The following is an 18579-nucleotide window of genomic DNA, read 5'->3' as shown; positions in this document are numbered from 1 at the left end:
AATTCAGAGCGATTTTATACAACTTGCCTCATTCACCCATTCATACAAGCACTTTTTTTCTACACTTTTCCTATGTAAATGCTTTCGAACATTCACACACTGATGCACGCTCTGAATGCATCAGAGAACAACTTGGGGTTTGTGTTTTACCCAAGAATATTTGAAATTCGATACTACTGGTGCATCAAATGGGAGGCTGGCGGGTAGCACTAGCAGCTGCCAGTATTTTTAAACATTTTTATAGTTTTATTTTTGCATTTAGAGCTATTTATAAGAAACTGCAATAATTTCAAAAATTTTAACTGAGTAATAATCTTGCATAATGCTAAACTAGGGAAAACTGGTTGGACCTCATGACCATGTGCAATTAACTTGCGGTCTTGTTGCCTTTGAAATGGTTGCTTTGATGGGGACGAGGTTTGCGGCCACTCACAGTCAGAGCAAGACTGTGATGAAACAGCTATAAGACACAATCGGACTGTGTAATTAGATTCTCTTCATCTGAACGTTCTGTGATTGTCTTACCTGGATGACCGAGCATGCATCAAGACAGTTGTACTGCCAGGTACACGCACAGAAAATCATGTTAACTGCTGACATCCAGAGTCCATCCAGGACCTCATAGATTTGAAACAGATTCAGAAATTCCTCTACAAATAGTGAGGTAGTTCTCAGAGTTCATATTGAAATTGTTGAAAGCGACATTGAACTTTACTTTGATTTGGTTCAGAAGTAGGTTGACTAGAGTTCAATGACTGGACAGTAGTCCAGTTGGTCTCGTCCCTTTTTCTGAGAAAGTGTTTTCAATATCCAGTGTACTTTCTTTACAGTCTTTATCCTTATTCTGGGGAGTGTACACATATGGAGTTGGCTTGTACTTATATTTGGGCATGTTGAAATACACTGAAAAAGAATTGAAACTAGTGGTGTTCAGTACCATGAGTTTCCTACTAAACCGATACCAAATAAAAGCCCTGGCTGCTATTCATGATATAAATCTGATACCTGTTCTGTACAACAAGTATCACTGTCAGTATCAACGTGACGGGTATTGCTTTCACCTAGTGTAGCAGGACCTACTACAAAGGCAGTTTTGAGTACTTTAGTAGGTCTTTTTATGACTCTCTGGAGGTCTGGATGGATTTTAACATATAGATTCACAAAACCTTGCAGCTTTGAGAATCCTCCAGTTTTAAATATTTCTTCTGTATCAAAGTAATCCAGTGGTAGCTGTCAGTCCATCCAATTATAGACAACTTAAGGGGAACATTCGGTTAAACTGGCTAACGTAATTTTCTAAAATGCACACAAATACAACACAAATCAACAGAATTCAGCATTGAGAGCTTTGTACATGCTTTCCAGCACCCACGAGCACACAGTCTTGGACATCTTATGGCTGCTTTCTAAGCTTTGGCAAAGCTAATAAACACTTAGATTGTTCTTCTGTTCTTTGGAGCCTCATCTGCAGCTTTCATCCTACCCACTGTTATAAACGCCTTCATTAATTAAAGGTGGAAGGATTTTTTCTTTATTTTGATTTGGTGTTGCTTAGAGGATGCTTCTAAATCATGTTTTGTAATATTTCTGCAGTTGCTAAGATAATTGCATATTCACCTTTCATCAGATTGAATCCAGATCCAACTCAGCTCTAATTACTCCAATGGATAATTTAAGCCCTGCAATCTCCATAGTTTTAGTTTGCACCTGGCACAGGGTTATTTTCTGTTCCCCTGTTTCTTTTTTCTTGTGCTTTTCTTTCTGCCTACTCCCAGTGTCATTGTACCTTTCCAGAGTTTCCCTCAGGCATAGCTGTTAACTGTTGTTATCATCTCCCACCGGAAATCAAATTACCCCATATCCTCACAGCCTGGCATCGCTGGTGGTTATTCAAAACGATTTGGCTCTTCTCACTTGCCTGCCTTGCTGTCTTGTGGCGTCGGCCTCCATAAATGAGCTCTTTGTTTGCTGCTGCTTCTGAGTCTTGATTTACAAATTGAGGAACATTCTGTCTACAGTATACGTCTTTCATTCTGTCTCTGCATGAGTCTGTGTGATCCTACATGTGTAAGTGGGTGCCCTCCGGCATAAAATGTTTCTTTTCACCACGGGCTGTCAAACCTTTATTTTGAGGAAGACCGCAGGTAAATATCAATGACACTGTAATTAGACTGTTTATACACCAGTGGGGCAACAAGATATATTCCCGGGAATCATAAAACACCTGCAATTTTAATGATTAAATGCTTAAATGAATGACTAAATCCCCACTAGTGAGTTTAGCTTTGAGCTAGCCTTCGTTTCTTTATACCGTGATGGGAAATTGGGAAATAGGTGCAGTGACCTATTAAAACATGCAAACATGCAGGCCTGAACTCTCTTAGAAAAGCTTTCTTGTCATTTCTTTAAAGGCACAGTAAGTAATTTTTTTAGTTTCTTAATGGAAAAAACAGATACTATACTCATAAATATATGTTACCATATAAGTTACCTCTTTCAAAAAACTGATGCATTCTCATAAACGTACTAGCCTCGAACCACAACAGAGGACTCCACTGTGATTGTAGACCTCTCTCCTGACTCCCTCCATACATATTGACAGTGATGATAGGCCTGATGACTGTTCTTTTGTCCTCCACTTTATCAGTTTCCTCACATTTTTTTAAGGAGATACTGCACAACATGCTGGAGTTGAGACAAGTTTTTGGTTAGAAGTTATTTGTTGGTGCAAAAAGACATGGGAACAAGTAGTGTTTTTTGTGACAGGCTGCTCATAACAAATTGTTTCTTTGCTAAATTGTATGTTATGTGTAGATGCACATGCACTCGTTCTTCCTTTGATTTAGGTACCAAATTAATTACACCTGAATGATCCATAGGTCAGTATTAAGTGTCTTAACAAACAAAATATTCTCTGAATAGGTCAGGTAAAGTGTAAAAGCAGGTAATGTCCAAAGAAAAACTTTGACTTCGTCAAGACTGCTTTCAAAAATTACAAGAAAGCCTGGCTCCTTGAAACAAAATTTAAAGAAATAACAGCTAGGTCAAGATTTTTGCACAGTTCTGTATATGCATGTTGCTCTGAGAAAAGTTAAAAGCTCAAGGTGCAAGCTCTGTGAAACAAACAAGCTTGCCTTTAATTTTACTGAATTACATTTTCATCCTCTGGGAGCCCCTTCTTCCTATCCTTTGATGATCCCTTTTAAAATCAGTTGACCTAAATATAAAAATGAAACTTTTTTCTTCTTTTCATTCACAATAGCTACTTCAAGGGGATTGTTAATATCTGAGAGTTCTGTATGGGTTCTTATATTTATATACTATTATATAAATAGATGAATTGCTGGAATTAGTTAGCCCTCTATTTGTCTTTGTCACTGGAAGGTTGCCAGGTCTGCTTGGTCATTCCGGTTTGCACCCAAACATATCGAGCAGCTTGTTAATGCAGCTTTGAGATTAATTCATGCTATTAATCAAACATATCAGTGAAACAGAAACGTGTGATCATGAGAAATATGAATCCAAATTAGAACTGAAATGAGAGCAGTGGGAAAAAAATGAGATGAACACTGAGTCACTTTCAAGTTTCTCTCATGTCCGTGTATATACAGGGCATTAAGCACATTAGTTATGTATTGTATAGTACAGCGGTGCTTATTTATTAGTTAGCCATAGTTGTGGCAAATAAAAAATAAATACAAAACAAATCATTGTCACCACCTTTTATTTTTTTTTAAACCTCACCAGCTCTCTAAGGTTCTCTTGAGGGAGTAAAACTGTGTCTTTAAAATGCTATTAATAAAATGGCAAAAAAAAAAAAGCATTAAATTGCCTTAAATTAAATTCTGATCGGTTTGAAATGTTTTTTGTTTGTGTAGAGGGGGAATAAGTAGCATCATTGTGTGCTACTTATGCCCTCTCTACATATTTAGATCACGGGATGAGTGTCCATCCTTAAGGCCATGTTATTTTTTAACAGGCTTCACTCCAATCAGCAGCAAGTTAGTTTTGTTTTCTTTTCACATTAAATTTATTTCACATTTCTGTTCTGAAACTTAATTAATACTATGTAACAAAACTTTTGCTGTTTCAGCCTCAAGTTTAGTCCTCATTGTGTTTGAAAGGTCTAAAAAAGACTTTTTTACCTGCTTGCAGGTATAAACAATTTTCTACAGTTTCCAAGTTCTTTCTCTTATCCCTGAGTTGAGTTCTTCACACTGCTAAGTCTCCAGTTGCTAGTCCCCGACCAATTGGCAAGTAGTTGCTGAAGGTTGCTGGCAATTGCTAGGCGGTAACAGCTGAACCAAAAACCTGTGACCTTGTTTTTATGTTTATGATCATGTCATACTGTAGAAAGAAACTGAGCTGATTGAATATCACACTAATGTTACTGTGTGATGAATGCAAATCTAAGTGTCTTAGACCAATACAGAATATGGCGTATATCTCAGCATAAGTTAGTCATGCCTCTTACCATCTGTATGTCTTTAACCCAGTGGGGTAGGTGCCGTAGGACTCCTTCCTGTGAATTTCAAGAGATCTCACAGTGTTAGTCATGTGCCATATCAGGTCATGTACTGAGGCAGGAAAAGGAAAGGAGTCCAAAGGGAAAGACTGCAGTCATTCAGAGTTAATCAGACAAAAAGTGAGACGGCTACATTCATCGACAGATAGCGCCAAAAAGCCCCTTGTTGTGTGCCTGGTGACGTGATATCTGTGTCGCAAACTAGGTTTTATCATCAGCAGAGGATACTGTGATGACAAATTGAAAGATTTCAATTCAAACATTAACGGGAACGAATTTAAGAATTACTGTAAGTTGCTCTTATCACTAGCTTCGTAATTTCAACCGTAAGTTCAACCCAGAGCCGTCATATGTTAAGTCCAGAATTGCTTCATAGGTTAATTAGTTTTTGTTTTTGTGGGAGACAGAAAATTGTTTTAATTTTTAACGGTGAAATGTCATCGAGCCTGTCTCTTAGATATAAATGTGTGATTCTCCCCGTGAGCACTGATGCTTTGATCTTAAGCTTTTCTTGTTCTCTAGTTTGTTTTAAGGAGGACACAGTTTACGATGTTCACAAATTATAACCGATAATTTAAGCTGGAACAGTTTGTCACTATAAAAATTTCAAATTTAATAGAAAATCAATTTAAGAGGCCTTCCAGTGCAGACAGAGGACCACCAGTCGTGTCCATGTAACCAAGTTTTTAATTCCATATCAGATAAGGATTGTCTCCAGAATACAGACAAGCTTCTCGTTGTGGCAGGTTGGCCGACATCCACACTGCTGGTGTGCAGTTTAGTATTGTCCATGTTTGATGACATGCCAAACATGGAGTCACTGTTCATTGGAAATTGTGAAAATAAAAAAAATATTCGTTATCATTTTACCATTGTATCAAATGACAGACCTTTGTTAAACATTTTCCCTCTTTCGAATCTTGTATATGTTTTCCAGAATCCAGAGGAAAAGGGGGAGACAGAGGAAGGCGCTGATGCCAGTAAATCAGAGATCAGCCTGGTCTATGAAATTGCCCTCAAGAGGAACTTGTCTGTTAATTTTGAGGTGAGAACAATATGCACGAACATATCCTTGTGGGTATTTCTCAATGTTATTATTATTGGTACCAAGGGGAATTGCAAGTTATGATCTTCCTTGAAGTAATTACAGAAGGAATGCAGAATGAAGATAAACTGTGCAGTGAGATGATGTGTAAATAGTCGTGGTGTCCGGGGTTTGTGTAATGTCAAAATGTCGGAAGTGTTTCTAAAATAGTTTTCATCAGTAGCCGTGTGAAAAAATAACATGCTGGAAATTGAAGGAGTCACGCTGGGAATCCTTCATTAATAATGAATTTTTTTATTATTATAAGGACAGACGTTTCCTTTACTTGTGCGTCAGTGAGCTCTGTTATCTTAGTGAGACACATTAAATACGAGTGTGTTTCAGTGCGGTTATGGAATTGATTAAGCACGTGGGAATGGATTCAGTGGTGTGGTGTTGTGACTGGTGACTCAGCTTAGCTTGTGCTAATCGAGTACAAACCCCTAAAAGACACTTTACTTTATTAAATCACATTTCAATCTAGACACCCATCCCTGCCCAGAAGGCAAAATGGTTACACAGCACAACACTGCAGAGCTTTGTTCCATTATTTGAGTGCTGCTCTCTCTGAGTAGGCTTTATTTGTACAAACTTAATGTTAAATTTAACTATGATGACAAAATCACACCATTCAAAAATCTGCCTCTTAACTCGTTTGTTTTGTTTATGCTTAACTAACTTAAATTCGGTTCCTGAGTCAAGCTCGTTGTACTGACTTTACATTGTATCTGATCATTAATAGACTCATTTAATAAGGCTTTAAGACCAGGCTTATTTATGAATGAACTTTACTTACTAGCATCATCTGCTAAACCAAGCTTCAATATGTTATCAGAATTCTGCCTTTTGCCATTAAAACAGGAATTACATGTATTTCTCAAAACCTGATCAAAGGCAATTGGTAATTCTGTGCATTTGGCTCACTTTTGATTTTACAGTTAAAGATGTGTAATCATTGTATTCAGGGATTTTCGTTTTTGTGAAGTACATTGTCTGTCATGTCTCATGCCACCTCAGGATGGGCTTTCTTGGCATACAATAGTTTCTGTTTCTTAATCACGGCTGCTTCTGGGAAAAGCTTTTTGCATCAGCTGGTAAAACCCGACATCCAAAACTTAAAACATTGTGATTCACTGACATGGTCCACTGGATAAGACCAGGATTAAGTTCCTTACTAGCTTTGCCTGACAAGATTCCTTTGGATTCTACAGGGAATCCTACCACATCTTTTCTGACCATTAGAGTCACAACACAACTTTTTTTTTTTTTTTTTGAATCCATGAAATCTAGTGTGTCCTTGTATGACCCGCTGGTTCAGTGCTCCTTGGCTTTCACCATATCTCAGCTGACTCATCCAATATTCTCTCCCTCATCGCTCCCCTCTTCTTCTTCTGCACTCAGCAAGGTGCCAAAAACAAGAGAGGCTCAGTTTACAATGTGTGCCCCCTCCCTTCCTCCACAGAGTTCCTCCCTTCCACCTCTCTTACATCAGTCCCAAAAATTACAGAGGGCAGTTCCTCATAGACACTAGGGGGATGTGAAGATGGGCTGAGAGGAAATGAACTGTAAGGAGAGGAAGGGAGGTAAAATCTTCTCACTGTGTTTACTTTGCTTGTTAATAAGAGTTTACACAACAGTGGAAAAAATATCTGCAAAGCTATCCAATCCTCCCTTTTTCCTTCCACCTTTCAACTTCTTTGTTAACAAAATGTATTTACTCACTAGGGTATGGAATGGCTACCCTGTGAGTCCTACCTTGCGTTGAACCAGAGGAATTACGCTTACCTTCCTGGAACTGCTATTAATAATTTCATCCAGCTAAATCTGGATTGACATGATTCATTATCTGTTATGTCTTTGTCACTGGCAGCAGTCATTTCGCTTTCATTTTCAGTCCCTCCAAACTGGAGGCTGAGAGCAGCAGTTTTTAAAAGAAGAACACAGCCACATTCCTCCGAGCGGTCTCTCCTCTGCTCACTGTCAGTCTGGAGACAGACTGTTCATTACTGCTGTCTGATGAGCAGTAAATCAGTAAATATTCTCCATGTGCTTTCTCTCACAACACTTATTCTCTTTCACCATCTCCCTACATTTCTGTCAACAGTTCATTTTCTTTGACTATTTCACAAGTTACGAGTTGTGTGCACTTTTTGACAGCAGCGTTTAGCTTGGTTTGTTTGGTCTACCCTCTACTGTAAAAGGATATCATTATTTAAATCAGAGGGATCAGGTTCTTTTTTTTTCTGTGCTACATCAAGCAAATGTTTAAGGGTCAGATGGCAACAAACAATAATCAACAAATTATTTATTTTAAAATAAATAAATAAATATTAAATAATTGGCAAAGCATGTGATTACATATAACAAGGCATTTGAATCAAGCGGCATCCTCTAGGGATTAAAAATTAATGCAGAAATGCAAAACTTTTCAGTCCCTCCAGTGGCCTCCTGATAGCTACACCCCACCCCCCACTCCTCCCATCACAGACTCCCATGTTAAAATGGGAGTCCCCCCAATTTCAGCCATGAAAATAAAACAAAGACAAATGGCCACACACATTTAAAAAAGAAGAAGAAAGAAATACTTTAAAAAAGGGAAATCAAAGAAATAAGTAAATGAAGGGAAAAAAGAAACATCCGTCCATCCATTTTCTTAACTGCTTATCCAGTTGCTGGAGCTGCCATTTGGCAATGAGTGGAAAGAGGACTGAAAAGAAAGCCCTGATACAGTTAATCGAGTTGAATCACTTTACAATAGAGTTACCTTGTATTTGTGTCACTTGCATGTGAGAATTAAATTATCCTGAAGCACTTGAACCCAATTTTCCTTATAAAAAGACAATCATATTCTCACTAGTTTACATTTTTCAGTAACACACTGATGAAGTGTCACTAAGTAAAGGGATAAACTACTAATGAAATTGTGAACGTAACCCAATTATTTAAGAATTACACAATAAGATATCACATCTAGTACTTTGTTTGAGAAACAAAAATAGAGAGCACTTTTTGATGGATCTCCCCTCATTAAGAAGTAATTTGTTAAACTGCCGCTAAATTAAACGATTGTTCCACTGACAAGTTGACTTGAACCGGCAATTTTCTTCAGAGTAGTCATTGGTGGCAAGACTCATAGCGTTTGATCTATTAAGATTGAGAGACAGGCAGTCTTTCTGGACGTGGAACTCCATAAACCAACATACTAGATAATAATTAAACATAAAACTAAAGAAAAATTACAAGCACAGAGATTGAAATCCATCCTCTCCTTGCATAACATACATTTCTCTTTCCCTCATAGCTTTCATTTCTCTTGAGCAGATTCACTTTAATCCCCACTCTTAGATGCAGTATGTTCTCACTCTGCCAGTATGCTGTGGTTGGAGATCAAGTGTGAATTACTGAATTACTTGTTTTTATGGATTTCATTTTGCACACTCAGTCCATTAAATTCCAACTAAGTTGACAAAGTTTAGCTTTATGTCTTTCCTCTTTACTGAATCTTCTTTGATGCACACCCTCGTCTAACCTGACACACATAGATGCGTCCCACATAAAACAGTAATGGTCATCTCTCATGTGAATGGCTTTCACAGCAACCATGTTTTCACATCAGCTCATCCCTGCCCTTACTGGGGCATGAAATTACCCGTGAGTCACTGTTAGCGAGTGTCTGCTTTCCCATCCCTCTGCAGCGATGAGGGTCGTTGCCACCCTGAGAGCCAGTTGGCTCATTTAATCCCCCCGTCAGGCAATATCAAACAGATGTCAGCATCAAAGAGGAACCAATCTATAAATCACGGCTTGTGTGTTGGATCGGAGGCTCCTTTTCCAAGGAGGACACAAGAGAAGAGGGTCCGAGCCAAGAACCACCCATCTTACAAGAATCAGCTTCCCTCAGGGCTTGTCCATCCACCACTCATCACAAAAGAGCCTTTCTTCCCTTTACCAGTCCCTACTATTGTCCTACCCTGCTCCCATAGCCTCCTCTTCTAGAGTACCTGAGTTCTCGCATGCTCAAATCCTCAGACTGCTCAGGGTATTAATGTCTCCACGCGAAGCTGGAGACATGATTGAATAAGAACAAATGAAGAGACAAGAATAGATGGGATTTTTAAAAAAAATCAACATTGAATTACCAAAGGTTTCCTGTATACAATCTGATCCTTGTCATTAGGTGGCAGACGGGTGTGTTTGTCTATTTGTTTGCATGTATGTGTGTCTGACTGTGCGTGTAAATGAATGGAAGTGCTGAAATCCCATCGGTGTGGCACAGATCCCGTGTCGTCTGCCAGGAGACTGACTGCAGTTTGTCTGCCGCCATCCTGTGCCAAGAGTAGGTGACATTGAATGCGTAGATATATATGCATTGTCTCATACTTTTTGTTGACTTGCCATATGTCCATGTAGGCCACATTTGATCTCGTTCTTCCTATTGGTGACTTTATGTTTTTAATTTAAACAGCACAGATGAATCATAAGCAAGTGGAACACTTCTGGAGGGCTTATGCTCCGGTATTTGTGTGAGTCTGTTTTTTACCTGTTATGGTAAAAAAAACACAAAAAAACACTTTCCTGAACTACAAAGAGGATGAATGTAGTTACAGAACATTGACCTTTCTCTGTTAATTAATATAACTGCTGTACACATTCAAAACAAGAAATAGTAGATTTTGGGGGAATTCTCTCATTGGCTTTCTCACCAAGAGTTAGATGTAAAGATCAATGCCCCTGTAAGATGTGTAAATGCTAAATGGACTAGTTCTCTCTACTTTTTCTACTGCTCTACCTCCTGAGCTACAGTCATCCCTAAAGAAGAGTGAAATATTTAACTTGGCTCTGTCCAATAGTGACAAATTCTGCCTGCCAAAAACAGCTCATTAATTAATTGATGTCATACCTAATTTAATCAGTATGAAAACCAAAATATTGTCTCTTTCTTTTAAGTTTTCTGTTTATGGAGATTATGTGCCAGAACATTTCTTGACTGAGTCTCTGCTTATTCACTAAATTTTAAAGACATGATGTTCTGTGTGATTAACAAGGTGTCACGGTTTGGCTGGCAGACCGTGGGGGTGTAGGGAAGGAGGACCCAGGCGCGGTGCTCTGTGTGTAAACAGTGCGTTTATTTACAGTGTATGGAACTAAACAACAATAAATCCCCGTGCTTTCCCCAGACTCCCGTGTCATGTCTTCTCCCAGTGTTTGTGCTCTCCGCTCCCGTGTCTCAGCACTCCCCGTGCTGGCTGCTGTCTGGCACTCCACACCTCCCCTGGGGACACAATAGAAGCAGCCGTCAGGACACATACAACCGCGGGCATACACACACTAACTAAGCTCAACTGGATGACTAACGTGGAGTCTCACGCAATGATCCCGCGTCGGTGGGAGCTCCAAGACTCTCCTAAGTAGCTCCCCCGACGAGCCCTGATCAGCAGCAGGTGTGTGGCTTCGGGTGTGGCCAGTCCGCCAGCAGGGCCACACCCACCAGGCCTGAAGGCGCCCGCAAACCGGCGCTCGCAGAAACACATACACACATCCGCAAACAGGGAGAAGAGGGACAGCAACACCAAATATACATATAATGTAACATAAGTCTATAACTGCTCAGGGATCCTGGGTCTCTCCAACCCAGGACCCTGACACAAGGAGACACAGAACGTTTGAGTGACAATAGAACTGAGAAGAGCTGAAGAGGTTTCCTGTCTTGCACATCTGATTATTTGTCACAACAGCATCAAAGACTTGTCTTTTACATGTAGGTCCTTAGGTGTTTGTAAAAATATAGAACCTTTGTCATTTTATTCATGTATTCCATCATAGTTGATATTAAATAAAATAATACGTGATTGAAATGCTGGCTTTCAGCTTTAATTTAAGGGCTAAGCAAAAGTTCTTCATTAACTATTTATGAAATATGGCCATTTTTGTGCATTTTCCTCTATTTTCAGATGCTAAAGGTAAATTGACAGTCACTTTTGAGCCCTGTTCCCTTGTTTATGACATACTAACCAGATAAAAAGTCATTATTGAACTTGCATTTGGTAACTGTTAAAGATAAACCTTCAACAATAAAACTCTACAAGTGACAAGTTCCCAATCTGGTACTTCTGAAAAACAAGGAAAGCACTGACCATCTTGGCAACACCCAAAGATCTGAAAGACTGCAGAAGACAACTTAAGGAGATGATTGCAGAATATTTTCAGTGTTTATAAAAACCCCTTGATAACATCTAGCCAAGTTAAGAACACTGTTGAAGAGGCAGGCTTATCGTTGTCAAAGTGGATGAGTAAATAAATGGATAATGGCCCAAGAGTTTCTCAGGGCAAAGGATGTCAACCCAAGATTTATATTTAATTTGTTTTTAATACTTTAATACCTGATTTATATTTAATACTTTTTAGTTATTAAATGCAAAACTGAAGACAAAGAGACCCACAAACAAGACACAAGTGAAGATGGCTACAATAAAGGCCTAGCAGAGCGTTGCAAAAGAGGAAACAGCATTAGGTGATGTCAAAGGGCTCCAGACTTCAGACGTTAAGTCATAGATTTTACGGTAATTTAGGGCTTTTAATGGTGTCTAGCAAGTTGGACCTTGACTAGATACTTTTAGTAACCATCAACAAGCTTCTGGCATAATTCTGTCTGGACATTTGACGACTCTTCTTGGCAGAATTGGCAGAGTTCATTTAAATTGGTTTAGTTTCCTGGCACGTGCCCTGCTTTGAAGCATAGTCCACAAACTTTCAAAAGGGTTGAGATCGAGGCTGGAAGGCCATTACAGAAACTCAATTTTAGCCATCTTTATCCATTCCAAAACCAGTTTTGATGTGGGTTTGGGATCATTGTCTGGTTGCAGGAACAGCTATCTAGTTAATTTGATTTGAGGTGAAGTTGAAGAATTTGAGGTTGTCCTATTTCTTGATTATTCCATCCACTTTTTTGCAATGTACCAATACAAGTGGCAACAAAACAGCCCTGGAGCATGATGGTTCCACTACCATTCTTGCCAGCTGGTACATTGTTCTTAAATTTTGAAAGCCTCACCTTTACTCCTCCAAACATCCTCTTGTCATTGTGGTCAAATCTATTGCCATCATAGCTCAGTCTTTGTCTCGTCTGACTATAAAACCTTTCTTCCAGACCTTTGCAAAGTGGTGACACATCTGAATAACTTGTATTTATGTAATTTTTTTTTAATTTATGATGATCTTGGAATCTGCAGTTGTTTAGAAAATGGCTCCCAACTTGTATAAATCTCCAGTTCTCAGAACTACTGAGTTGCCTGGACTTTCCCATTGTTCTAGGTATTGGTCAATCTAATGAGTGCTGTAAAACAACTCCTTTTTATGCGGAAAGAGGAAAAGCTACCAGTTGTAGTCAATCATGATCACAAACAGTAAGTTAGTAGGGCTTAGCCTTGTCAAGTGAAAGCCACTGCACAACCTTCAGCACCACTTATTAAAAGATTTAATAAGTGGATTTGTATTTTTACTCAGTTGTATATCGCATTTGTATTCTATTTTTATCCTATTGTATATATTATTTTATTTTATTCTACTCTATTCTGTACAGTTTCAAATTTCCCACATGTGGGACTAATAAAGGTTATCTTATTTAAGTGAGTGTATGCATATGTTTATGTGGATTAGAGAAATAACTTAAAACTTTTGCAACCAATTCTTCTTTTTTAATGTCATTAAAGATGTGTGCTGTACAATCATTCCATCCTAGAAAAAGAACAGTTTAGATAAGGCCAGAATTACTGTGACATTCACATCCAGGATCAGTATATGTGAAGTTCTGTATAAAAATGAATAAAAATGGCTGTAATTCCTTTATGCAGTACTTTTGTTAAGTCCCCTGAAGTAAGGCTGAAAGTCAGTCACATGTTGATTGTTTGATTCAAAATCTATTGCAAAAATGTTATTGTCTAGATATTTATGGCCCTAAATACACATTTCACTGTTAATCCATTTCTATTTCCTCAAAGTGACATAATCTTAGCTGAACAGTGGCCGGTGATGTGCGACGTCATCGTCAACACTATGCCTTAAAAAAAAAATCTGACTCGGGATGCTTCCAGTCCCACTGAATGTTGTAACATACAAGAAGCTGCCATGTTACATTTCCCTTTTCTGGTGATGAGCAAGACCAGAGTTAGATCCCTTGGGTGGGAGTAAGTTTGCCTGATAGCTTTGACAGCTAGTGCTCCAAGCTATCACTACAGCGCACATGCTAACCTACTGTATACTTGAATTCCTTGTGCAGGACTGTCCACAGGCTGACAGGTTAACAGTGATGGGAAACATGGGGGCCAGTGTATCCTCTGTTAAGAAAATGTTGGAGTCAGTTGAGTAGGAAGAGAAAAGAAGTGATCATGTATGTGATAAAATGTGTTAATTGCATTAACATTATGCGTGCACAGGACTAGCCTTGTCACTTCAGTTTAATTGAACTAAAATGTTTGTGGTTTTTTTTGGTGTCGTGTAGATTGAAGAAGGGGGTATGGACACATTATCCTTTGTTTCCCCAAAGGTCTGGTATTAGTCTGTGTTGATGTGTGAAGTATTTGAGGAATGCTCTAGGTTCTGCTTATCAGTTTAATCTGTTTTATCGGTCACTGAGTTTAAATCAACTGTTGCTAGATTGCATCTGATTACTACAATTTGTGCTGTCTGCACCACAAATTAAGCTCAAATGAAGAAAATCAGGAGAGAGCGTGGGAGGGGGCTGAAAAAATCCAAAGCAGCGCACAGCTGCTGCAGCAAAAAAAACCCAAAAAAACAGGGAGAGCAAGGGAGAAAGCCATCGAGCTAGGAACCGATCCACGTTCACCGAACATGTAGAGCTGGACTCAGTAAGTGTGTGAAACTTAATTCTTCCTCCAGCATGTTTTCCTATATAAGAACCCCACCTGCTACACACACATCCACACACTCGCACACTGTGGTTGGACTTCACAGGAAGTAGATGTGATTGCAGAAGCATGACCTAACGCCAGCCGGTGTTTGTTTTAGGTCTCCCAGGTGACCAGAGGCTAGAGGAAGGAAACTGAGCCTTCATCACTAGAGACTGTCATCTAGGAACATGTTACTTTTCATATGTGTGTTTGTGCGTCAGTGTTGTTCAGTTCTGAGTGTTTTGTATATGGATAACACACCCACATATGGGTGGGTAGCAATGTGTGACCATTGAGAGCAGATGTTTTGGACCACCTGGTGTAGTTGCTCACAGAGAGCTTTGCACACACTCCTTTATACATATTACGCACAGGAGAAAAACTCCACACACATATAAATTCAGATTTCGTATTATCATTTTTACTTAATTTCTCTTTTATGAAAAAAAACCCCTCCCATCTGTGTTTCTCCAAAAACCTTCCCAGGTGTTGAAGGAAAGTGGGCCCCCACACATGAAAAGCTTCCTGACTCGTGTCACCGTGGGGGAGTTCTCTGCCGAGGGTGAGGGCAACAGCAAGAAGCTGTCCAAGAAACGTGCCGCTCTGTCCATCCTGCAGGACCTGAAGAAGCTTCCCTCCATACCCACTGTGGAAAAACCCAAGACACACTACAAGAAACGAACCAAGACCATCCTCAAGGTACTTTAATAAAGTGAACCAACACGCACATACCTGCTTTTAGGGAAGCACGGCAGAATAAATGATTATGGTTATTACAAGAGACCATCACTGTTTTTTTTTTCCTTGTAGACAGGACCAGATTATGGACAGGGCATGAACCCGATCAGCCGTCTAGCCCAGATCCAGCAGGCCAAAAAGGAGAAGGAGCCCGAGTACCTGCTGCTCTCAGAGAGAGGGATGCCCCGACGTCGGGAGTTCATCATGCAGGTACATTCCTGGTCACAGAATATGCTACTACAAGAAAAGACATTCCCAGACTAGGATTCTGAAAGTTTTTAGCAAACTATATGATGTCCTGCAAATACCAGACCACTTTCTCATATAAAATTAGGAATTAACAGCAGACCATACACAAAGAACACATTGTACTCATCAAACCCACCTTGTCTCAGTCAACTAAGTCCACTTTCCAATTTGCGCTTCTGAATGTTAGATGTTTAGCAAATTAGGCTTTTATTTTTAATGATGTCACTGTTACTAATAAACTGGATTTTATCCTTCTAACAAAAACCTGGCTTGATAAGAGTGATTGAACAGCTGATTGAAATATCGACGACTAATTGTAGTTTTGAATACTGCATGCGTGCGAGCAGGAGGTGGTGTGATCGCTGTATAGAATCATTTTTAGCTGCAAATGTTTGTCATCTGACAGTTAACTGAGTTTTGAATATAATCAGTTTATTGGCGTGTTTTTGGATGATATTACTGACCCACATATACAAATGTTTTAGACTTTGCTATCTCTGATTATTATTGCATATTTTCAGAAGTATTTCATTCACCTGCCAAAACAAAAAGGAAAGTAAAAAGTACACATTACCAGTACTGTTGTCATGTGATGAAATGATGGACAATTATCGATTGAGCACCTTGGAGAAATAGTGAAAACGTAAAGATGGCTGAAAGATCTGAGAGAAATCATAGAAAAATAAACTATAAATTGACTTTAAAATCTTTAAGAACTAAAAGAAATACACAAAATGGAAATATTTGTTGTTGCTCCAAAAAGAGACAGAAAATATATTCATACTTATAATCTCTTTCTCTCAAACACAGTGAGCAAGTCAGGAACTGTGGCATCATTTTGGGCAGTGATCTCAATTTGACAATTATTTTATTAAAGTCACCAGGTCTGCTCTTATCTCAAACTAAGAAATTGGCCCCTGCGTTCATATCAAACAGGATAGACTACTGTAACGCTTTATTTACGGGATTATCAAAATCATCAGTAGGACGTCTTCAGCTTGTCCACATTGTAGCAGCCTTACAAGTATGTAAGTAACGTCATTGGTTGCCAGTTCAATACAAGATTACCTTTATGAACTAACAGAAGGATTTTAAAGCTCTCAGTGGTTTGGCCCTCCAGTGCATCTCTGACTTGCTCAGTGTCTATAACCCAGTTACAGCTCTCTGGTCATCAGGTACCGATCTTTCAACTATTCTCAGTTAGATCTGAGTGTGCTGAGGGTGCTTTCAGTTACTTCTTTAGAAGAAGCTGCCCACTGACCCGAGGTCAATTCCATTTGTGTCCGCATTCAAAAACAAATTAAAACCTTTTTATTCTCACAGACTCAATAACTGTGTGTGCCTCAAGCTATCATAGTCCTACATAGCTAGGTCTTTATTGTTGTGTTATTTTATTGTTTTTTTAAGCACATTGAGTTTACTTGTAATGAAATGTGCTGTGTAAATAAATAAATTGCCGTTGCCAATGTGGCCTGTTAAGTAGTCCTAAGGAAGTAAAAAGAAAAGGGTTATATATGCTGTAAAAGACAAGGAGCTTAGCTCATATCTGCTGAATCTCTGGCTACTACATACATGGAGGATGGCTATATGTGGATAATGAACGTGGGTGCGAGGTTTCTTAGGTTTCCACAGGGATTATGATCCCTAACTGTGTTAGCATGACAGCTCCCCTTTGTTCAAACAAGGTCGTTTTTGAACAGCCTGCTAATGTGCAGAAAAAAATCTATTCCCCTCCTGCACCACTGACCAGCTTTGTTCTTTTAATTGTGGAACCTACTTCCAGTTTTGCCTTTGCAGTATTTATTATTTACTATCTCAAAGAATGGGAAAAAATGTTGTTGGTTAATGTTTAGTCACCAGAAGACATGTAAATAATTTAATGCATTTGGTGCAAACATGGTTATTTTGTCAGGAACATGTGGTAGAATAACTGAACATTTAAAGTCTGTTTTCATTTACTGCATTTCAACGTTGGATTAAAATGATTTGGGCCTCCTCATGTTTCCTTTCACCATTTTCTCTTCTCCTCTTTGTCTCTCATGCTCGGCATTCCTTTGTGAAACATTCTGTTTAGCATTTATTATGTTTATAGATGCAGTTAAAGCTTAGAATAGATGAACATCCATCTTTACAGCCCTGTTTCCATCACTGGAGCAGCCAACTTTTTTTTATGCTATTACATTTCAAGTTGTCGGTGGCACGAAGTCTGTTTTCTGTACCACAGGATGATACTGGAATGTGCCTGTGTATTAAGGAGCTAGTATTCATAAAATTTCATGTTCCTCTGTCAGCTGCAACCTTTCCCCTTTAACTTAGTTACGGGTGATTTGGTGTTTATTATTAGTTCAGTAAACAGAGTAGGATCTTTGTATGAGGAAATCCCATCAGATACCACAGTTATCTCTTTCAGAGTTGTTTAGCCTATTTGAGGTCATGCATGAAAAACCACAGGAGAAGAAAAATAATTTGTGTCTGCAAGTTGAAAGTCTTTCAGTTAAAACATTGTGCACTTTAAACTTGGAATTTGCCCTCTTTAATTTACCTACTTTTACAAGTTAAAGCTAAACTACTGTTTCTGCCAAATGTGTTTCTTTAATTACCCACGTGTTAAAATTAATTTCCAATTAAGATTAAAGGACAATCTTGAGAAATGCTTTGTTGATTTTAAAAGAACTTGTCAGGTAAATGCCGATGAAATTTATGTAAATCAGATCATTACATGATTTTGAAAATGTTTTATTAAGCTCTAACAAATCAGTCAAGCTCATTGTGTAAAGTAGGGAATCCATACAGTGCTATAGTTCAATAACTATTCAATTATGAACTCAATAAATATTCACAACACAGTGATTCTGCAGTATACAGTCTTTAGCAGTATGCTGCAATAGTTTTGTAACAGAAGAAGAGAAAATTGAATCTTTGTGTGTTATTGCTCCTCACTTTTAATTAATCGATTCAGTGAATTAGCTCTTTGATTTGCTTTCCCCTGCTAACCATGTTGTCTGGTACTTTCCCTCTGAGTTTCTTCCTAACTTCATCTCTTGAGAAATTGTACCAGCCAGTTTACAGTTGGGTTA

General features: G+C 38.7%; 1 protein-coding gene across 1 annotated transcript in view; it reads left to right on the top strand.

The window, feature by feature from the left end:
- The window catches only part of stau2 (staufen double-stranded RNA binding protein 2), a 103472-nt gene that overhangs the window by 23083 nt on the left and 61810 nt on the right, over positions 1-18579 (top strand). Inside the window, exons 7-9 of the mRNA XM_063483882.1 lie at positions 5463-5570; positions 15002-15214; positions 15326-15463. Coding sequence (XP_063339952.1) covers positions 5463-5570; positions 15002-15214; positions 15326-15463 — 459 coding nt within the window. The remainder of the gene's footprint in view (positions 1-5462; positions 5571-15001; positions 15215-15325; positions 15464-18579) is intronic.

The sequence above is a fragment of the Pelmatolapia mariae genome, linkage group LG9, assembly GCF_036321145.2.
Source record: "Pelmatolapia mariae isolate MD_Pm_ZW linkage group LG9, Pm_UMD_F_2, whole genome shotgun sequence".
NCBI classification, from domain to species: domain Eukaryota; kingdom Metazoa; phylum Chordata; class Actinopteri; order Cichliformes; family Cichlidae; genus Pelmatolapia; species Pelmatolapia mariae.
This window is presented reverse-complemented; position numbering and strand designations above follow the sequence as displayed.